This window comes from Electrophorus electricus, chromosome 2 (genome assembly GCF_013358815.1).
Source record: "Electrophorus electricus isolate fEleEle1 chromosome 2, fEleEle1.pri, whole genome shotgun sequence".
In the NCBI taxonomy this organism is placed as follows: Eukaryota; Metazoa; Chordata; class Actinopteri; order Gymnotiformes; family Gymnotidae; genus Electrophorus; species Electrophorus electricus.
In genome coordinates, this window is record NC_049536.1 from 24892126 (window position 1) to 24914625 (window position 22500).

At 53.3% G+C, this 22500-nt stretch overlaps 1 protein-coding gene across 7 annotated transcripts in view; it reads left to right on the plus strand.

Moving 5' to 3' along the window:
- The window catches only part of hdac4 (histone deacetylase 4), a 110241-nt gene that overhangs the window by 64846 nt on the left and 22895 nt on the right, over window positions 1–22500 (plus strand). For 4 of the 7 annotated variants that reach the window (XM_035519886.1, XM_035519898.1, XM_035519896.1 and 1 more), the window contains 14 exons: window positions 1172–1322; window positions 2155–2275; window positions 3911–4029; window positions 9273–9401; window positions 9691–9803; window positions 10092–10208; window positions 10821–11034; window positions 11911–12104; window positions 15332–15529; window positions 16552–16738; window positions 17213–17346; window positions 18570–18672; window positions 19421–19467; window positions 22265–22372. In XM_035519886.1, the coding sequence (XP_035375779.1) occupies window positions 1172–1322; window positions 2155–2275; window positions 3911–4029; window positions 9273–9401; window positions 9691–9803; window positions 10092–10208; window positions 10821–11034; window positions 11911–12104; window positions 15332–15529; window positions 16552–16738; window positions 17213–17346; window positions 18570–18672; window positions 19421–19467; window positions 22265–22372 (1935 nt within the window). The remainder of the gene's footprint in view (window positions 1–1171; window positions 1323–2154; window positions 2276–3910; window positions 4030–9272; window positions 9402–9690; window positions 9804–10091; window positions 10209–10820; window positions 11035–11910; window positions 12105–15331; window positions 15530–16551; window positions 16739–17212; window positions 17347–18569; window positions 18673–19420; window positions 19468–22264; window positions 22373–22500) is intronic. The other 3 variants (XM_035519889.1, XM_035519890.1, XM_035519893.1) reach the window with 3 other exon arrangements.

Sequence of the window (22500 nt, forward strand, 5' to 3'; positions counted from 1 at the left end):
GTGTGAGAGAGAGAGAGAAGAGGGAGGGGATGGATGCAGCATCCTCCTCCAACTCACTCAGTGTAGCAGATGAGTGGGAGTGGGGACAGGTGTGGAGAAGGAAAGGAGAGGGGTGAGGGAGTTGGAGGTTGGGTGTTGGGGAGGGAGTACAAGTTGGAGAGGAGTTGGAGTGGGTGGGGTAGGGGTGAATATAGAGATATCTCCTGCATAGGAGTCTTGGCTCACAAGCAAAGCACCTTTACCAGTTTGCTTACGACCAGGAGTGCCAGTTGTCCGTGTATTTGTGGGATTAAAATCTGTTCATTAATCAAATAATCTGAAAGACTGTTTTAGATTATATGGTTATTTGTTTTTTTTGTTTTTTGTTTTTTAAATCTGTTGCGAATTAAAATGTAATTATTAGACTGTTATGTCAGATCTGCTCAATGGGCGGTGTACTGAAACGTTCTGATGACGGAACCCTACTCAGGCCCATTACCGATAAACCTCAGTGCCGTTACTGTTAATGTGTTAATTCCTGAAACAGTGCTGTTTCAGTACAGATGTTTGGTCAGATAGTGGAAGTATGCACATTTTAATAAAATTTTGTTTAATGAATTGAGTCTGATCACCAAAGAGGACATTTCAGTCCAGGTTTTAGGGCAGGAACCTGCCATACCTGTGCGGTCGTAAGTCTTTTTAACGTTCCCAGTGTATACGCTGTCTGGAACGGACGAAGCGTTAAGTTATTTTCAGACCTGCACTCCTAGGAATAGGACACGCCTACACAGCCACAGTCATGTTAAAGAGCCGTTTGGTCCTGACCCGGTCAGGCGGAGGTGCAACCTGCCGCTCTGAGACGACCACGTCTCCCCGACTGCTCCTGACATGTGGCACCTGACTGTCTGTTTCATGGGCGCTCTGAGCTGGAGAGATCAGACCTGATCAGACTCTTAATCCAACACATTCTGATCTGTGGTTGAGCTTCTCTCTGCTCTTTCATTCTTCATTTAATGTCATCTCATACTTCCTTTGTATTCTGTTCATTAATGTCAATTTAGCAGTAAATAAGTCTTAATTACACAATCAAGGTTTGCTTACTAATACTCAAGAAATCCCCAACACTTTTCTCCTCTCGCTCCTCCCCCCACCTCTCTCTCCCTCTCTCGCCTTACATCTTCCTCTCTCTCAGCACCAGCAGGAGCTGTTAGCTCTAAAGCACCAGCAGGAGCTGTTGGAGCACCAGCGGAAGTTGGAGCGCCACCGGCGGGAGCAGGAGCTGGAGAAGCAGCAGCGTGAAGAGAAACTGCGGCAGCTCAAGAACAAGGAGCGCGGCCAGGAGAGTGAGTACACTCGTGTCATCAGTGGGAGTGCTAAAGCTGTGGAAGGCGTCACACAGGCTTGCGACTGCGGCCTCAAACCTGGATGGCTTTTTCTCGGCCTTTCCTTGTCCTGGTTTCTAGTAAAACCATTCATATGATGTAACGATATCTAAGACTGACATTTCATTCTGCCAGTCAGACAGGCAAGAGCATAGAAATAGCCAGAGGGGGTGTGTGTGTGTGTGTGTGTGTTTAAGAACATGAGCACCAGCTAGACAAGTCTCTGGGCACTGGGAATGAGAAGTAGTGCTTCTCCTTTTCAATTCTAGTTGCATTTATGGCATTTAGCAGACACAATGTGTTTTATTTGTCTACTCAGAAAAGCACAAATAGGTTAGAGTTCAAAAATACCCTGTCAGAACATTACTGTCAGGAAGAAGAGTCGCTGCTGAAACCTGGCCAGAGGGATACACGTCAGTCTTCCCTGCAGGGCTGGCGGTTCCATCGGGGCACGCAGCCGATCCGTGCGCTCCGGACTCTCGCGCCGCACCACCCCGCACCAACTGAGTCTGGTTCTGGGGGTGAAATCCGGCAGCGTTTCCCTGCGTTGGTTTACAGATGATTGGAGAGGCGAACGAGACCCCGCCGCACGCAGACAGGGCCGCAGATGATGCCTGGGCGTGCCGAGTGTGACAGCAGTCCATTAGAGCGTCAGGGCTGCTTTTGTATCTGTACTCAACAAACACGGCCCACCTCGCGTCTGTCTATCACACACGACAGGGAAGATGAGAGTCCGGTTAGGTGGTCGAGTTCTTCTTCCCACATGCACTAAGCGCTGACGTGTGTTTGGCAGGTGCGGTAGCGAGCACGGAGGTGAAGATGCGTCTGCAGGAGTTTGTGCTGAACAAGAAGAAAGCACTGGCCCAGCGGAGCCTGAACCACTGCATGCCCAGCGACCCGCGCTACTGGTACGGGTGAGTAGCGCAGCCGCGCTACACGCCGCCACCTCACCCGTCAGACACAAACATCTGAGCGTCGCACTTCAAAGTACAAATGTTGGAATGTTGTCAAAGTGACAAGGTGAGGCAACTAGACTGTGTGTGAGTGTTTAAGGAATAAATCCTAGAATAGTTAGATATGTCTGGAGTTTTTCTTTCTTTTCTTATTGGACTTAATTAGATTTTTTATTTTTTTTCCCCAGCACTCAAAAGAAACAGCTGTGCTGTGGGAAAAAAAAATAATGAAAATGTAAGTTTTCACATTGTAAAAGATAACAGACGTAGTAGGTTCTGAAGGAAATCTGGTTGTGCGCACACCCACACCCAAACACCCACACTCCTCCACGTATTGGCTGCCAGTCTCTGATAATGAGGGAAAGGCAAGGGACTGTGCTTTCATGTGTGCAGGGTGATCAGTGGCATAATGAAGCACTCTGCTCTCCCCCTCCTGTGTGGGAGAAGGAAGATAGGCACGCACACTGCATGGGGCTGTCCACTGTCAACTTACTATACTGCGCAGACCAAAGTTCTGAAGCACCATTTCCCACTTCCAGAGTGTCGGGGTGTACATTTTGGCTTTCTTCAAAAGCAGCAGTCAGTCAATACAAGCTTGTTTATCATCTTGCCTTCGCAGCACAAGCGTGAGATCAGAAGCGAGAGAACAAAAGCAGAGAGGCGGCGTGTGTGGTGCGTCTCGCTCGTCGGCGTGTTCCTCGGCCCGCACAAGTGCGTCCCTCTTCTCCCGCTTGCGTTACTGTCCTGACGCCCACCGGTCGCGCTCCCGTCACGCTCAGGGTGACGGGGAGGCTGGGCAGAGCGAGGCTGGGCACCCGCTTCAGGCAGAGGTCTGCACTGCTCTGAACACGAGTCTGACAAACGGCAGAGCAACATCAGAAGAGGTGTTTGGCTTTGGCACACTAAAACAACAGGACATACGAGACGGTCTGCTGAGGATCAGTGGTGTGTGTGTAGAAGTTGTATGTATATTGGTGAACATAAGGTCTCAGGCTCTGTGCAGCTGTTATGTTCTAGATCTACGTTCTGCGCATACGTAGCCTGTGTAAAAGGAATAACTCCTAACCATGTATCTGCTGAAAGCCTTTTCTTCCATTAAAAATACTTATATCAGCTTACACACGCATTCCCTTCTGCTGTTTGTCATTAAGGTGAACCTTGGATTAACAAGCAGGGTTTTATGTAATTAATTAAATATAAAAAACAATTTAATTAGATTTTTGAGTTTTACTTGAACTGAACTGGTTCGGTTCCAGGTTGTTTTCCGAAGGGTCTTCAGTCGGGCATGAAATAATATTTTCGCGTGTAGCAGAAAGGGCCGTGCTGATAGGTGATTTATGCTGTCTGAGGCTGTCTGACTCCACGGGGTGATGTTGACTCGGGGTTTTGGTTGGCCTGCCTGTTTGGATCCTCGCTGCTCTCGGAGAGGGACGTGGGAGGAGGGGTTCCCAGCTTCGGGTGTGCGAGGGCTGGGACCGCGCTACAAAGCCCAGTGAGCTACAGCTCCCATCTTCATCTGCCACTTGGCAGGAGTGCATCCCTCTGACTAACTCCATGTGCATATGTGTGTGTGTCTCTCTCTCTCTCTTTTTCCAGGAAAACCCAGCACAGTTCACTGGACCAGAGTTCTCCACCGCAGACAGGGATGTCCACCTACAACAACCCAGTCCTGGGTCTGTACGACACCAAAGACGACTTCCCCCTGCGCAAGACAGGTAGCATGCCGCTCGGCTCTACCGCCGGCAACGTCCGCTTCCTGTTTCAGGACCGTTTAGACAAGACTCGTCCTGCGTCTCTCCCCCTAACACTGATCCCTGTAGCAGATCCATGCACGTCAGCGCCCCCGTGCCCGTCGTTGGTTTGGGTGGATGGGTGGGTGTGTGCGTGTCTGTGTGCACGCGCGTGCGTGCACCAAAGCTGTCTTCCAGAGCATATTTTAATAACCGTTGGGTGTTCTGAGTCCACAGCATGAGGCAATCCAATCATTTTCCAGTTAACCAAACCATTGCTCCAACCAAACTGGAACAGGAGTGGTGTGGAGTGTGTGGGAGAACTACCCAGCCTTGCTGCATGTTAGCGGATACAACCGAACCGAGGGATTGGTTGCTTAAGACTGGATGAAAGGCACTCCAGCAGAGCCTGAGAGCACATCTCTCTCTCCCCCTCTCTCTCTCTCTCTCTCTCTCTCTCTCTCTCTCTCTCACTTGCTCGTTCGCTCTCTCTCTTGCGCACTCTCTCGTGCTCACCATCTTTCTCTCTCACTCGCTCGCTTGCACTTCACCCCCTGTTTTTCCCACCGTGCCAAGAGGCTGTGAAGGGGCTGGCGGGGTGGAGGGGTGGAGGCGTGAGACGGCCCAAACTCGCCCGACCCTACGCAAGTACGTGGAGCACCCAGGGGCCCTCCACCTCCTGGAGGCCTGGGCTTCAGGTCTGGAGAGCAGCGGCAGCTTGCATGCTGGCAGGCACCCAGCCCCGGGCACTGCGGAGTGGGTCTGTGGGCCAGAGGTGCCTGCCTCTGCAGCAGGACTGTCCCTCAGGGTCTCCCCTACTGACGCTCATCTTCCGCTGGCTGGGATTAGGCCCGTGCTCTCATTAATCACACTCGAAATGAACCTGTCAGGCTAACGCTGCATGCCTCAGGCCCCCGACACACTCCCAGCCCTCCTGAGACAGCAGAGCTATTACAGCAGAGGCCGGGGGAGGGGGCGTGGCTTTGCTACCACTACAACATGCCCCTCGTCTAGAGAGAGAAGGAGTGGGTGTTCATAGCCTTTGACTGCACAGTCTAGAGCAGCTTTAGCACAGCATCACAATGTACTGCAGGACACTCCTGACTGGGTTTATGTCCCACTAGCTTCAAATATCTGATTCTTTGCCATCTCTGAGTATCATAAATATAAAGTTATATTGAATATTGTTGGAATATCAGTAATAGTTCATTATTAGGTAACAATAGAAGACAAGAAATATATGAAAGTGGTGGTATTTGTAAAAAAAAAAAAAAAAAAAAGTAGCTTTAATAATGTAATTTAAAAACGTTTATAGTATCCTAAGCATATGGTATGTCTGGAATGTAATCTGAAAAACTGCTAATTGTGTTTGTGGCTCATGAAGACGTTTCATGCAGTCTTAGAGCTGTAACCATACCAACTCTAATCAGCTGAGCAAATGCATGAAGAACCTTGAGAGCCTTTGTATTTTTTGAAGGGCAAAAGACAGAAAGTGACTGCAGATAAACCTCTCCACGGGGACAGCAACAGGGAGAAGGTTTGCACCCCCCCTTCAGCTCGGGGGGACAGAAGGCTTAACTCTGTCCGATCTCCCACGTTCAGAGGAGTACAGAGACTTTGTGTCTCTCTTTCTCCGGCGGTCCGGCTCTCCGGCTGTGACGCCGCTTTCTCCCCGTGTGACGCACACAGGGGAGGTTGAGGAGGGCGGAGAGGCGTCACAGAGACCCTGTGTTGGGTTATTCATCCGCTGGTGCGTGCCAGAGCTGCGGAAGCACCGTGGAAGGGGGCGGGAGAACACTGCCCCTGTGTGCTGGCTGACACCAGGGTCACAGGGCTGCCACTTCCAGTGGTAGAGACGCGCGGGACCCTCTCTCAGCCGCTCGAGGCAAAGGCGTGGCCCTGCGTTTCTGCACAAGCCACAGAAAACTGAGTGAGATGGTTGAGAGCGTGGGCACTGCGTGAAGGTTTCTGGGCAAGTTTTATTGTTGGAGAGTAATTGCAGTTATTCACTGGGACTGTTTGTGTTTAGCATATTAACCTTGCTCAACTTAAATATTAATTGTTAAAACTAATATTGGAAGTTTCTTTAAGTTTTACCTGATTTGGCAGTAAGGTTTAAGCTGGAAGTGGAGACAATCTAGAGGTGTGTCTCCTGTTGGCTCCTATAGTAGGAGAGACGGTGTAGAGGTGTGTCTCCTGTTGGCCCCTACAGTAGGAGAGACAGCGTCTGTGTAGTCACATCGAGCGTTTGGCCCAAAGTCCGGCCTCCACACGGGATGCCGCCTCTCCATAACCAAGCGCCACTAGCATTCCCACAGACGTTCCGCCAGACGCTAAGGCTGGCAGGGTCTGGGAGGAAGCAGGCTAAGGCTTTGGCCGAGGCCTCTCTGGCCCGGAGGGCACCGTGCAGACCCTGGCACTCACTGGCAGATGGGCACGTGTTCATTTAGCAGGTACTCTTATCGGGAGCGCCCGTGCCGGTGGGAGGGCCTGTTCTTAGGGGGGTGAGGTGCTGCTGAGTGCAGTTGTGCTTTCTTGCGCAGTGCTCTGTGTGCTATGTGTTCTCCGGGTGCACCGCTCCTCGCACCACGGCTGCTTCTCTGAGCTCCTTCAGGCCTGTCTGTCAGTGCCAAATGCTCTTCACACGCTTCCCAGCGGACGTCCCACCTCACGCCCGCCGCTCGTCTGTTCACGGCCGGCGCCTAATCCCCTTCCAGAGCGTTCTAATGGGCCCTCATCAGGCTTCACCACCCTTCCCTCCTGCTTACGCTTCCCACTGCTTTTCTCCTCTCTGGATTAGTCCCTCTGCAGTTTCTGGTATACACACACACACACACACACACACACACTCTCACTCTCCTCTTTCATAAAAGACATCAGTGTAACTGGCAAACGTGTTTTTCCTGCGCTGTGGAACCTGGGTTGTCATTGTGACTCCACTTCCTGCCGTCAGCACAGTTGTTCGCGTACGCCATGAAAGGTTTTCGCGTTGCGCCGAACCGCACTAAGCACCTGTTGCGATCTCTCTTAGAAACAAGGAGGGCGTGTGTTTACGCCGTGACCGGTGTACCGCACCCCTGCCCTCACAGCTCCAATGGCAGTTTACCTGGGTATCTGTGGCCAGGCGGAGCCGCGCCTCCAGCCAGCCTCCGCGTGCCGCCGTTTCCCGCCACTGTGAGGGACATGGACGAGCTCCAGTGCCGTGGAGAGCCATTGCGGGGCCTCACGCAGACGCGCAGCTGCCGTTCCTGCAGTCGGCTCCGCGCCTGCCTAGGGTGCAAACAGATGAGTGTGTTTTTATGCGCGCGGGCCCTCTTCAGGCTCGGGTAATGGCCCACTTTATGGGTTCCAATCAAGGCGGTAACACGAGGCCATGCTGAGCCGTGCTCTGCTGTTTTCTGTGGTTATGACTGCAGGAGATCCAAATTAGCATAGGCTTAAAATCCAGCATTACTTTTGAATTCTCTCTCTCTCTCTCTCTCTCTCTCTCTCTCTCTCTCTCTCTCTCTCTCACCCATAATATATGGTGAACAATAAGAAGCCAGTCACATAGACACGCAGAGTGCTCAGAGGGTGTGCTCTTGATATGAGATTTATTCCTGCGCTGTTTTTCTGTGTTTCTCACGAGGGAGCGGTGAAGACACAGCATGCAGTGGGAACGTTGGCGTGAAGCCGCTCTCGTTACGCTTTGGTTCCTGGAGCTGACGGCAGGCTGACTGCTCCTGTGCTGTAGTGTCCCTTTATCCTCAAACCTTCTTTGTGGTGTCTTTTCCCATGTGGTGGTGTTTTTTGGTAAGGACATTCCCCTGTAGATGTGTTGTGTGTTCTGAGGTTTTGGCAGTTCGGTGGTGCTCGGATGAGCACCTGTACACTTTTCCGTAGCATAAGCACTGCCCCACTGTAGTGGGACACACTTGGGTAACAACACCCTTCACTGTCGGCGCGTCCCGGAGTGACCGCCCCACCCCACCCCTTCTTGTGGGCTCTTTGGAGGCCCCTCCCTCCCCATGTCCTGCCCCAGGCTGCCACACCTCTCATCCATTCTCATTAGCATGCGCAGAGCACTTCCTCTGGCGGGCCGCTGCTTCTGCACACCTGCCCACTCACTTCCAGTTAACATCAGCCAGCGAAGAAAGCTGACGGCATCCTCTGCTTCTCTGTTCAAGGAGTGATCTCACTGCCGCACGTTCACGCCTGTCTGAATCAACCGCACCGCATTACATTCCTGCGTCTGTCAAGGCCCTCGCCGCAAGTTCAGCCGTCGCAAGGGAACCTGCTGCCTTTGTTGTTGTCGGGCGCTGGGCAAACAGGCCGTCGCCGAGCGCCAAGGAGGAAGAAGGGCGAAGCACTTTGCAGAGCCCTTAAAGTTATGGAACCTTTACGTTTGAGAATATCAATGAGTGCTTTGTGACTGGTTCACAGCACTCGTGGTCACGATGCAAATGACTTCTGACCGCACTGAACGTTGTCCAAGTCCCCATGGGCTTAGAGCCACACTAGTAAACTCAGGCCTTCCGCGCTGGCCAGCGCATCCGTGACCCGCGGCCCATGATCAAGATGATGGCAACAGAACTGGAGAAATAAGGGGTGTGTGTGGGGGTGTGCGTGTGAAGAGCTTCCTGAAAGCTCTGTTAGTTTTTCAGGCCCTGCTGTTTGATTAGAGCTGGGTGCAGGGGGCCGTACAGAGCTGACTGATACTAGATTGAATCTTCAAGGAGCTCTTGCAGTGAGCAAGTCTGTCACATAGTAGTAATGATCGATCAGGGTCAGCAGGCCCCGGCGGTCGCAGTTGAGCCTAACCGCTCTGTAACAGTCTTCAACTTCATTTTGTCACCCTGGGAAATTGTCCTGTGCTCCTGTGAAAAACTGCAAGTAGTAATTTGGGTCAGACAGCAATCAATCATTTGAAAGACCTATGCTGTAATGAGCTGCAAGCATCTGGTTTGTGTGTGTGTGCGTGCGCTCACGTGCGTGTGTGTATGGGTGGGTGCGCACTTGCGTGCGTGACCTTGGGTCACAGTGGTTCCACAGAGCTAAGACGTTCACTTGTGTCTGATCATCTGTCTGGTTTACTGTCAGCGGGTGTCAATCATTTCGTCAAAAGTTGCAATGTTAAACATTAGCTTTAGACAGGAAGCGAACTGTGGCAGTTTTTGTGTTGTATATCTGATTCCCTGCCTGTTTCCAGTGGGCATGGCAGTGACGTAACCTGTGGTCTCCCTCCCCAGCGTCCGAGCCCAACCTAAAGCTGCGCTCCCGCCTCAAGCAGAAGGTGACAGAGAGGCGGAGCAGCCCGCTCCTCCGCAGGAGGGACGGTCCTGTTGCCACGGCGAAGAAGCGCTCGCTCGACATGACGGGTGAGAGTGCACGTGGGGTCCCGACTGCTAAAGGTGGCAGGACGTGGGGAAAATGATGGGAGGAAGAGAGAGGAAGAGCGAGAGTGAGTGTGAGGGTGGATGGATGGGTTGGTGGGTGTGTGTGGATATGCATGTGTGCGTGTGTGTGTGGGGTATGTAGGTCTGGATATGCATTGGGGGGGGGGATATCTGGGGGTATGTAGGTTTGTGTGTGTGTGGCACTCACTCTGAAGGATCCTGTGTGTGCGTGCTCAGTCTGACCGGACCCATATTTCTGTCCTCCTCTCAGAGTCGGCCTGCAGCAGCGCGCCCGGCTCGGGGCCCAGCTCGCCCAACAACAGCTCCAGCAACATCGCCAATGAGAACGGCCTGGCCGGCTCCACCTCCAACAGCCCCCTGGAGGTACGGATCTGAGCCCAGTCCAGACCTGTACCTTGCCAGTGCTCTTTGTGAGCGCGTGTCCGGCCCGAACTTAAATGGCAACATAGGAATTGAGGTCATAAGCAGAACTGAGTTTTTGAGTAGCTCCGGGCTACCAGAGTTCACTGCTCCCTGCTCTGGCTAGGGTGGATGTTGATGGCATCTGTGTGTGTGTGTACACTCTCCACCCAAGGTGGAGCCAGAGGGACCAGCAGCACTAGCGTACAGAACTGTTGGCTTTGAATTTGTGTGCGTGTGTGTGTTTTCCAGCCATCTCTGGCACACCGACTTGCGGGCAGAGAGGGACCGGTTAGCCAGCTCTCTCTCTACACCTCCCCCTCCCTCCCCAACATCACCCTGGGCCTGCCAGCCTCGGGCTCCTCCAGCGTGAGTTACCAACACACACACACGCACAGAGCCCCTTTCTCTCTCCCTTTGTTTTCATCTCGGATTCATTCTCTCTCTATCTCTCCATCTCTTGCTCACTCATTCTTTCTCGCGCCATCTCCCAATCTCTCTCTGTTGCATTCAGTTCAGCGTGCTGGCCCTGCGCCCACCCCCCCTCACCCCCCACCCCCAACCCCCTGGCCTCCTTTCCCTGTGTCCTGTCACTGGGAGGGCCTGCTTGCGTCCATGCGGCCACAGAGCTGTTGAGGATTCCACACAGAGGGCCCCTGTCTGCACCGTCCGTGTGCCATATGTGGAAGTTCTGCCCTGCTACCATTTCAGAAAGGGCCCATTGAGAGACAATGACCGGCTGCTGCTCTCTGACGCAAACACAACCCCCCAAAATAAAGATCCGACACTCATTTTAGAAGAACCGGTCCACAGCCTCTTTTTCTCTCCCTCTTTTATGTCTTTTTTTCCACCCCCCCCCCCCCCCCCCCATTTCTTCCTGTCCCGTGGTCTCCGGTGCCTCCGTCTCCACTCTCCCACACCCCTTCCTGATCCGTCTGCTTTGCTCCTTTCTCACCCTCTTTCCCGTTCCCCCCCATCCAGCAGGTGGCGTCCGGCCAGCAGGAAGGTGAGCGGCTGTCTCTGGCGGGCCTGCAGCCTGGACTGCCCATCTCCAACCCCTTTATCGCTGGCTCCCACCTGTCCTCCTACCTGACCGCCTCCACCTTGGAACGGGAAGGAGGCTCCGCCCACAACCCCCTCCTGCAGCACATGGCCCTGCTGGAGCAGTCGGCCCCCCAGAACCCCTTGGTGTCAGGTGAGGGCGTAGGCCGCGGCTGAGCGGCAGGCAGAGGCGTGGTCTGGCAGACCGGGACGGGCCGAGGGCGGAGCAGGGGTGGGGTCGCACCCTCCCAGCAGACGTCCTGCACGCGCTCGCAATGTTGCTATGTGAGCACCGTCCTTTAAAGACCGGCATCGGTTTCCAGTGATCGGCTGCAAGGGCAGAGCTGTTTTAATGAAATTAGTCATAGGCGCCGTTAATTAGCCACCCACCAAGCTCAGGAGGACAGCAGCATGTGGGAGTGCTTCCCCCGAGCAGGGGTGGGGAAGCAGGCATGTCTGGCGCAGGTGGCTGTCTGCTCTGATGGACAGGTTGCTGTGTCATTCCTTCCTTGGCAGGGAGGTGCGCCCGAGGCCGTTGAGGCAGGGGAAACGCTGCTGATTGTGCTCCACCACAGAGATCCACTGTTGCACCGAGCCACTTGGGACAGGTCAAGAGGAAACGCGCTCATTCTAGTTTCAGCCCTGTCAGAACCGGATCAGACAGTGCAGGCGCTCCCATGCCTTCCGTGTTCCACAGGTCTCACCTTCTGGATGACTGGACTCAGCGTGGTGGCAGATGCTCTCTGGTTTTTCCACAGTCTCACCCTGAATATGAAGGGCTTCTCCCTGGCAGATGACTGCACCGATTATCGTTAATGTTCACTCTGTTCTTAGGCAGTCAGGGCTCTATTATTGGATGCATAGGTTCTAGTGAGCGTGTCGTGACATGCCTTGACTCTGCGCCTGTGTGTGTGCGTGTGTGATTTTTATGGGTGCATAATGTGGTTGTGTGCATGCACGTACTTGTTTGTGCGTGCATGCTCGCACGCGTGTGTGTGTGTGTGTGTGTGTGCACGTGTCTCCGTGCCAGGTCTAGGTTCCCTGCCCCTGCAGTCCCCCTCGATCCATAAGCTGCGTGCGCACCGGCCGCTGGGCCGCACACAGTCGGCGCCGCTGCCCCAGAACGCCCACGCCCTCCAGCAGCTGGTGGTACAGCAGCAACACCAGCAGTTCCTGGAGAAGCACAAACAGCAATTCCAGCAACAGCAGCTGCACATGAGCAAGGTGAGTGCAGCCCAGCCCTCACCTGCCTGGCACTCGCGCTCTCTCTCTCGCGCTCTCTCGCACTCTCTCTCTCTCTCTCTCTCTCCCTTCCTCTCTCCTTCCCCTTCTTCGTCACCGTCGCGCACTCTGCTCACTCTCCCTTTTGAGTTCCTTCTGTCACCATGGCAACCCGGAGGCTACGCATCCCTCATATGGTCACACCAGTAGCCCACTGCGTATCTGTGCGTGTATCTGTGTGTGTGTGTATGTTGGTATGAGTGAGCAACATCCCTGAGGCTGCCGTGTCATGAGATGAGCCCGGGTTCAGGGACTGTGAGTGCTCGCGCTCGCTCGCTCTCTCTCTCTCTCTCTCTCTCTCCCCGCACCCCTCCCCTGTGGCCAGCACCACACCGTGGGGCTGCCCTCTGCCTGCGGGACGCCCTGTGAGCACGACAGGTGCAGGAGGAATGTAATCCCTGCGTGGCATTTCAGCTGTTTACATGCGGAGAGTGTAACTGCAGCGGTGGGCTTCTGGAACCCAGCCAGAAAATCAAACCGTTCACGGTCGTGTCCCACATGTTGCTCTTACACACTTGCTCCTGCTGCAGCTGTGTTTAGATTGCAGCTTAGTTTGTCCTTGCGCAGGAGAAACTTGGCAGAGCTGTGGGTGAACTACAGGATGGAATTACTCCTCCAGTCAATGCAGTGCCGGCAAGAGAAATGAGAGGCGCCCCCTGCAGGCCACTCGCCACATCGCCGCCGGCCTGTAGTCTGCTTTTTTGGTGCGTCTCTGCTGTTCTTCACTTTCAGCAGCTTAATCCCCACTTCCTCAGCCATCTAGCCAGGGTGAATCTGCACCTGAAACGAGAGAGAGACAGGCGCGGAGAGAAGGAAGAAAAGGGGGGAAAAAACAAAGCTAACAAAGCTTGTTTGGAGAACACAGGATAGGGATGAGGCAACTACAGAGTGTTCTGACGTCAATGATGTTCCCCTGGCTCCAAGCTACGGGGCTGGGGTGTTGCCAGTGCTGGCTAGAGCTGTGTGTGTGTGTGTGTGTGTGTGTGTGTGTGTGTGTGTGTTGGTGGGTGGGTGGGTGGGTGGGTGTGTGTTTAGAGGTGGTGTTTGCTATTGCCATGGCAATAGGGCAAGACCTGTTTGTTCCACAGAGTAGAGAGGGGGGAGAAGTGAAAGTGGCTATGGTGGAACAGCAACCAATATCCTCTCCTCCCCTGTCCTACTCTCCTCTCCTCCTCTGTCCTACTGTCTCCTCTCCTCCCCTGTCCTACTCTCCTCTCCTCCTCTGTCCTACTGTCTCCTCTCCTCCCCTGTCCTACTCTCCTCTCCTCCTCTGTCCTACTGTCTCCTCTCCTCCTCTGTCCTACTGTCTCCTCTCCTCCTCTGTCCTACTCTCCTCTCCTCCTCTGTCCTACTGTCTCCTCTCCTCCCCTGTCCTACTCTCCTCTCCTCCTCTGTCCTACTGTCTCCTCTCCTCCCCTGTCCTACTCTCCTCTCCTCCTCTGTCCTACTGTCTCCTCTCCTCCCCTGTCCTACTCTCCTCTCCTCCTCTGTCCTACTGTCTCCTCTCCTCCTCTGTCCTACTGTCTCCTCTCCTCCCCCGTCCTACTGTCTCCTCTCCTCCTCTGTCCTACTGTCTCCTCTCCTCCTCTGTCCTACTGTCTCCTCTCCTCCCCCGTCCTACTGTCTCCTCTCCTCCTCTGTCCTACTCTCCTCTCCTCCTCTGTCCTACTGTCTCCTCTCCTCCTCTGTCCTACTGTCTCCTCTCCTCCCCCGTCCTACTGTCTCCTCTCCTCCTCTGTCCTACTGTCTCCTCTCCTCCTCTGTCCTACTGTCTCCTCTCCTCCCCCGTCCTACTGTCTCCTCTCCTCCCCCGTCCTACTGTCTCCTCTCCTCCCCGTCCTACTGTCTCCTCTCCTCCTCTGTCCTACTGTCTCCTCTCCTCCCCTGTCCTACTGTCTCCTCTCCTCCTCTGTCCTACTGTCTCCTCTCCTGCCCTGTCCTACTCTCCTCTCCTCCTCTGTCCTACTGTCTCCTCTCCTCCCCCGTCCTACTGTCTCCTCTCCTCCCCTGTCCTACTGTCTCCTCTCCTCCCCGTCCTACTGTCTCCTCTCCTCCCCTGTCCTACTGTCTCCTCTCCTCCCCGTCCTACTGTCTCCTCTCCTCCTCTGTCCTACTGTCTCCTCTCCTCCTCTGTCCTACTGTCTCCTCTCCTCCCCCGTCCTACTGTCTCCTCTCCTCCCCCGTCCTACTGTCTCCTCTCCTCCCCCGTCCTACTGTCTCCTCTCCTCCCCCGTCCTACTGTCTCCTCTCCTCCCCCGTCCTACTGTCTCCTCTCCTCCCCCGTCCTACTGTCTCCTCTCCTCTCCTCCACTCGTCTTCACATGCTACACTTCTGTCCTTGTTTTTGGTAGTGTGCTCCTGTCTCTCAGTACATGATCTGGACTAATTCTTGAGAGATTGTGTTGCGTGCGTGCGTGTGTGTGTGTTCAGCCCCTCGGTGCAGCTCCGTGAGATCCTCCTGCTCTGGGTAGCTCGGCCCTGGCAGGAGACTGCGGCCCTCTCTCAAACCCTCCTGGTTTGTGTGTTTACGGCCCCCTGTAAATAAACACGCCTTTCAGTTTTACTGTGACGAAACCCAGAGAGACCAACCCCTGCACTGGCCAGTGGACCACTATACAGGCAGATCTGAGATCAGTCCTTTTGCCCTTGGTTCAGTTTGAGAACTGCAGTTATGCCCTGGCCTAAACTAAACTCTGACTCTTTTAGACAGAATACAGGTTTGTCAGATAGTAATTAACATGAATGCAGTATTAATAGACATACTAGCGTTCTGCTCTATAGCGCGCTAGCTCCCTGACGCTGAACAGTCCGACTGTGAGAGTGTGAACTCAAGAACCCACGCGCTCTCGGCACTCTCAGGTTCTTTGGTTAGTTTTAATGTAGTTAGAATCATATGACTCAAGATTAATAGCGAAATATTAAGCCGGGAATTTTAAGTCAGCATGAAATGGAAATCATTAACACATTTCACTTCCGTGATGTGACACATGGCCAAGGAAAGCAGGATATTAGGGCTGGAAATAGTCTATGACAAGACTTGATTTGATCCATCAGCATTAAATTGGATGGTGAAAGCTTGATGTTATATGATAGGTTAGTATTGTTTCCCACTCAAACCCGGTGACATCTCTGTGCCCTCTCTCCATCTCTCTTTCTCCCCTCTCTGGCAGATAATGGCCAAACCCAGCGAGCCCAGCCGGCAGCACGAGAGCCACCCGGAGGAGACGGAGGAGGAGTTGCGGGAGCACCAGGCCGGGGCCGAGGGTCCGCCCCGCGCCGTGGCCATCAAACAGGAGCCGCCCGACGACCTGGAGGAGGAGCTGCAGCAGAGGGCGAGACAGGCCGAGCAGGAGCTCCTCTTCAGGCAGGTAGGAGGCAGGAGGAGCAGTAACCCAGCTCCCGGGGCACCGCTACGAGCCGAGCTATGTTCTTAATGGCTCGGTGTGTCAGGAGGTGGAAGGAAGCAGGAATGCAGCCGCTTCCTGGGTCCTGAGGACCGGCTTGCGAGAACGCCGATGTTGCGCACTTGTACATATTTCTGTCCTCGTAGTAGTCTGGGTTCTGAGTCGTGAGGGAAATATTGAGTGCAAGATGCCCTGAGTCTGAGTATCAGTCACGGAGTAAATGAAAACACTTTGCTTTTCTTTTTTTTTTCTCGATTTTCAACTCGTCCCGCTGTTGCCCTTTGAATGTGGGCTATGTAGCGGAGCGGTCTTGGCTTGTGGTTAAGAAAAATGCAAACTCCCACACAGTCACGCACATGTACACAAAACGCACAAAAACACGCTTCAACACACAAGCAAACACACACACACACACACACACACACACACACGCATACATGCATAGTCATGTCTCAGTACACCCCCACTCCAGGGAGGGCAGTATCTTGGCTGTGTGTTTGCTGGCCGGGTGGGGGAGAGTACCAGGGAAGGCATTCATTAGAGAGAGCGGAGTTCTGGAAGGAGGCGTGAGGTCTCCATGCAGCCCCCTCAAGCACACTCCTCTCTTGGACACAGTACTTGTAGATGTGGAGTTAAATTTATCAAAAACTGGGATGTATAATTCTATTTATTAAAAATGGTTTGACTGTCTCATTTAGAAATGTGCATAACTAGGAATTCTTACTGGCTGAGAGTGACGTCTTAGTGAGTCTTTACCAAATGTGTATTTGACTTTTCACTTGGGCATCTATTCTGGATCACTGCATTATCGCTGTTTCTAAAACTTCCTTTCTGGACCAATCATTTCAAGAAATGTATACTGAGCGCCACCTACTGGCCACTTTTTGTAACTGCAGGTTGTTGTTTAAAATCTTCTGTGTTTCTCTGTGTAAATCAAACAGTCTGAAGCAGATGTGCTGTCTGTGTTTGTTGCCTGCCTTGAGTAGCAGGCTCTCCTCCTGGAGCAGCAGAGGATCCACCAGCTGCGGAACTACCAGGCATCGATGGAGGCGGCCGGCCTGTCCGTCACCTTCCCGGGGCACCGCCCCCTGTCCAGAGCGCAGTCGTCTCCGGCCTCTGCCACGTTCCCAATCGTGGTGCAGGAGACGCCGGCCAAGCCGCGCTTCACCACAGGTCAGCCCTGCCGCCACGTGCGTCCGCGTGGCACCCTCGTTGCGCCCGCGCTGATGAAGAAGCAACACCAGCTTGCGCGGTTATATGGTGTGATAAAGCACACACATCTGGCCTTGCCTCTTCTATCAGTCTTCCTCACATGCCTTTCTTTGTGTGTGTGCATGAATGTGTGTGTAAATTTGTGTGTGTGTGCCTCTGTCCTTGATTCTCTTACCACTTATCACAGTCATCCTGTTCTCAGAGGTATTTAAGCTGTCTAGAGAGACCTGTCCATGATTGCAGCGTGCGCGTGTGTGTTTTAATAGGCACGGTTGTGTGTGCATGTCTGTCACCCAAAGAACAGCTCTTCAGATGTCCTGGTTATCATTTCCTTTATTAGCTAGCTTTGAGACTGCTTCCTTGCAGTGATGTAGTAGGAGCTCTGAGATCATGCTGATGATGGATTTCTCTGTGTGTGTGTTCTCGTGCTCTCAGGGCTGGTGTATGACACCCTCATGCAGAAGCACCAGTGTATGTGTGGGAACACCAACACGCATCCAGAACATGCCGGCCGCATCCAAAGCATCTGGTCCCGGCTTCAAGAGACCGGCCTGCGTAGCAAGTGTGAGGTACCGAATTCAGGACGTTCCATCCACCAAGACCGAGAGCACTCTCCCCAAACTGGCCACAAGTTCACGAAAACACGAAGCTAGAAAAAAAAATGCTTTGACTTTCATGGAATTACATTTTTTTTTTTCCCCCCCTGATCAAAGTCTGTTAAGTTGTGCTAGGTGCAAGTGGGTGCAGTGCTTTTTCTCATCTCTAGAGGGTGCTGTTAACCCACTCTCTGACTTAAAGACTCCTCTGCAGACTTGGGCAGCGGCCCCAGCACATAAGATGCTTGAATTTAGTGTGTCAGAAATTGAGAGAGAGACCCTGACCCTGGATATAACCTGTGTGTTTAATTTATGCTGATCTGGGATCAGCTGAACAGCAGTCATTAGGATGCAGGCAGAAACAGGCCCTATATGTGCATGGTTTTATAGTTTCTGGTTCAGCTCCACTATGTGGTATGACACCTGCAGCGGGTCATTCCTGTGCTCTGGCGTCATGCAGATAACCGTGATGTGCTGTGACTCCGGCTGGCCTGCGTTCTTTTGGCCCGCATCAGGTCTGATCCCACCCCCTCGTTGTGTCATTGCGTCAGAGCTGTTGGAGCCAGTCGAGTAGCTGCTGACCCTGTTTACCCACAAACAAACAAGTAAACAGGCACCCTTACTGAACGCCTGAGTCTGTTTTTCTCTCTCTCTCTCTCTCTCTCTCTCTCTCTCTCTCTCTCTCTCTCTCTCACTCAGCATGGTATGGGAAGTGGGAGTAGTTAGCTCTGCTGTGAGATTGTTTATTGTTCTGGGAGATGGGAACACAGAATTGGGCCCCAATTAGAGGCACTCACAACTCTAATACCCCCTAATCTACAGCAGGGGGGCCCTTAAAGAGAGCATGGCCGTTTCAAGCTGCCGCCAGACAGAGTTGGGCCCCTGAGGGCCGGCATTAACTTACCCTGCTGTTAAAACCTGAGCGCTAACACACTCTCCCCTGCTGCAGGTGTCACCGTACATGCGTGTGTGCGCACACTCCCCCCCCCCCACACACACACTCACTCACTCAGGTGAGTCCCCCTTAGAGGCCCCCTGTGGCCTGGCCCACTACCATCGTGGCCCCTGCTGTTGAGGGCCATCACCGTAACCGTCCCAACACTGAAGCAGGCCTGTGGAGCACTAATCTCTCTCCCACTGTTGTGTGTGTGTGTGTGTGTGTGTGTGTGTCTGCATGCGTGTGTATATGCATGTAGTGTATCCGGGGCAGAAAGGCCACGCTGGAGGAGTTGCAGACTGTCCACACAGAAGCTCACGTACTGCTGTATGGAACCAACCCACTGAGACAGAGATTAGACAGTAAGACCCAGCATGCACGTGTGCGCGCGCGCGCGCACACACACACAGCATGCACATATATGTGACTCAACCTGTGTTAGTTTGAATACTGTGAATGAAGTGTTATGATTCATTCTTGGGGTGTGTCTTTGTGTCTGTGTGTGTGTGTGTGGGGGGGGGGTGCCTGTCTGTCTCGGGGGCGGGGGGGGGGGGTGTGAGAGAGAGAGAACAGTCTGGCTTTTCCGCACCCCATCACACACTCTGGTCTGCCCTCAGCTCTGCACATCAGGGCTGTCTTCCCCAAACCCGTCTTCCCTGCTGAATGCCACCTTTGCCACAGAGCTGTGTCGCGCACCTGCCGTGTCATTTGCCGGCTATTCGTCGTTTCCGCCTCAAGCTTTCATTCAGTGTCTCACTGAATTGCTGACTCGCTGGAGCCCCTGCCTCTGGTGTCAGGTCCTGCCCTGGCGTGAGCTGCAGGAGGCCGCGAGATCAGGTCCTCCTGAAGGTCTCCTTCACGCTGGGCTTTGGGCCCTGGCGAGGGGGCGAGGCTGTGATTACCCCGGGGGGCAAAAGAGAAACCCCTGCCCACATGCCCGTCAACACGGCTCGTTTTCCCTGCTATCAGTCAGCAGGGGGTGGCAGACGGGGGGGGCGGAAGACCCGCGCTCACGTTACCGTCGTGATGAGACTGGTAATGTGGAAGACTTCAAGGGTCGTAACAGACAAAGGTCACCACCAACAGCCCTCTCTCTCTCTCTCCCCCCAGACTCTGTGACACCCATGTTCGTGAGGTTACCCTGCGGGGGCATTGGGGTAAGTGTCTCTCCCTGGCTCTCTTTTTCGTGTGTAAATAACAGGCCTGTTTGTTCTCTGGAGAGCCCCCCACCCCTCAAACTCAAGCGGCAACAAAAACTGTTGCTGTGCTTTGCGCCAGGCGGGTAATTGTGTCCAGATGTTTTCTATAAACAAGCTGTGTGCAGTGAATATGGGGCTGGTAGATTGTGTGTGAGGGAACACTGTTGGGGGGGGGGGTAAATCTTTGTATTTTGAAATGGGGTGTGTGTGTGTTGAGATGAGGGGTGTGTGTGTGTGTGTGTGTGTGTACTTGCATGGTGCTCTTGGGGAATGGTGTGTGTGTGTGTGTGTGTGTGTGTTCAGATGAATGGATGGCTGGATAGCTGCATCTCCAGTGCTGAGTGAGCTCTTCAGAGCCTCACTAATCGTGTGGTGTGTGCGTGTTTTTTGATGACCGCTTCCTTCCAGTTGACAAGCTGCTTTCCATGCTTCATTGTGGTTCTAAAATGTTTAATGCAAATGTGTGTTTTGAGTGGACATATTACAGAACATTTGAGAATAGCATTTCTAGCTTTTTTTGGGGAGTATGGGATGGTGGGTTGGTGTGGGTGCCGTGCGCGCGTGCGTCTGTGTGTGTGGCGGGGGGGTATTGGGTGTAAGTGCATATATGCATGTGGGGGTGTGTGGATATGTATGGGGGTGTGTGGGTGTATTTGTGCAGGGGGGTGCGTGGGTGAGAGGAGCATTGCTAGGAGTGTAGGGTAAGCTCCGTCAGTGCTGCTGTTTGCTGGTTGATGAATGGCAGAGCAGCCTGGCAGCCTGCTGCAGCAGACTCCCTTCTCTGGTGAGAAACAGAAGGACTCTGGACTCTTTTATGGAAATAGAACAAAATTGTTGTCTTCCTGCGTCTCCACAGCTAGCCTCCGCTCCGAAAATTAGCCTGTCAGAGGCAGGAGAGACTGCCTTTCTTCATTCCGACACGCTCCGCTCCCCTCCGCTCCTCCATGACCCCCCTCTCTGTCCATTAAGAGGCTCCTTCAGCCTCACACACATCACACACAGATATTGTTGCCTGTGTTTGCTCAAACTACAGATACAATACACATCCCCCTGGCCTTACTTCAAAACACACACTCTCTCCACTTTTCCTTTCTCTCTTATTTGCTCCCTCAACCCAGTTGTACTTTGCTCAAAGGGTTACAGTCCCTCACTCTTTTATTCATTGTTTTGCACTCTGTCATGCGCTCCCTCTCTCTCTCCCTTTGCTCTGCACTGTGTTTTTTCGTTAGCTGTGAGTGCGCCATAGGCTGCTTATGCAGGGCCGTCGTTCTTGGCCCAACGTGAAAAGGCTGCAGTTAGTTTGTGCGTTTTTACCCTTTGCGCGCTCATGCCGTTCAAACTAAACGTACACCTCTGCAGGCACGTCGGAGCAGTGTGAGGCCAGGGAGCCCCACGTGGCTGGAGCAAGGCCTATCCCTGGCGCTCCCTCCCCTGTGCCCGGCGGGACGACGCGCGGTACCCTGCCCAGGCCTCCGCCCGTGCTCCATCAGCAGTGCTTCTTCCCCGGTCCTGGTTCATATTGAGTTTAAGGTTGGGGGGAGGGGTTTGGCAGTGGCCCGGTTAGGGGAGTTTCTCCAGTGGTCAGCAGTAACAGAGAGTGGTTCTGGGAGCACCTGCAGAACCCCCACCCCCCCCAATCTCAGCCGAGTCCTTCCAGCGAGCTCGTCTCCTGGATTTAACTTCAAATGCACATCAATTGCGGCATGTGAATTATAGACATCTGTGTGCAAGCATGTTGTATTTGCTCTTTTTGTGTGTTGGGTGATGTCTCTCTCCGTCCGTGTGTGTGAGAGACTCTGAGACCCAGCCAGGGCAGGCCGAGTAATTGCAGGCTGCAGGGTAGGCGTGTGTTGGAATAACGAGTAGTGACTGATGAATGACTGTTCTCTGTCTCTGTCTACTCTTATCCATCACACACACATGTTCACACACTCCTCCAGCCAGGCTTCACCCTCCGATGTTTACCCTGCATGTCACTGAATAAGTACCCCCTCTTACCTCCTGTGCCCCCTTGTGCCCTATGAGAGGCCCTTTAGGCCATTATTCAAACTTACCACTTACATTATCAAACCTCTTACACACACCATCATACTCACACACACTGTCAAACCTCTCGCATACACCCACATAGTCTCTCACATACTATCAAACCACTTACAAACACCATCATGCTCTCTCACACACACTGCCACTACTTGTGAGAGTGAGAGCTTGATGGTCACATTTTCTGATTTGGCCTAGACAGTTGTTCTTGTAGTCAAATAGACCCCCCCCCCCCCCCCCCCCCCCGCCTGCAGGTAGGAGTGTGTAGACTTTTCTCAGCTTGTCAAAGCCCTCATTTGCGTTGTGATGTTGGGCAACCGCATGCCCATAGAGATCCTGTTGTCTTACCCTGTGAAGCAGACCTGCCTGCTATTGTGTGAGGGAATGTTGTGGTCGCTAGTGTTTACTGTGGCATTAGTGCCAGCAAACATCACACAGTCCCACAGTGTCTCTCCCTCCTTCACTGCCTCTGTCTGTCTTGATCTCTCTCTCTCTCTCTCTCTCTCTCTCTCATTCTCTCTCCATTTCTCTTCCTTTGAGTTTCTGGCTCTCAGAAAGGCATAAGGAAGTCTAGTTTGATAAGGTCACATATCTTAACTATAGAATTTTTGAAACAATGTACTGTGCAGGCTCTGAGTGCATGTGTGTTTCACTCTGTGTGTGTGTGTGTGTGTGTGTGTGTGTGTGTGTGTGTGTGTGTGTGTGTTAACAGGTGGACAGTGACACTATTTGGAACGAGGTCCACTCGTCCAGCGCGGCTCGCTTGGCTGTCGGCTCCGTGGTGGAGCTGGTGTTTAAGGTGGCGTCTGGAGAGCTGAAGGTAAGACCATCCTCTTTCTCACCTCACACGCACAGCCTCATAGTAGGGGGACTAGAGGAATCCCCTCCTGGCTCCAGTCTGCACTTAGAGCTGTGTCTCATTCTTTCTTTGCTGTGGGTGGTCTGCAC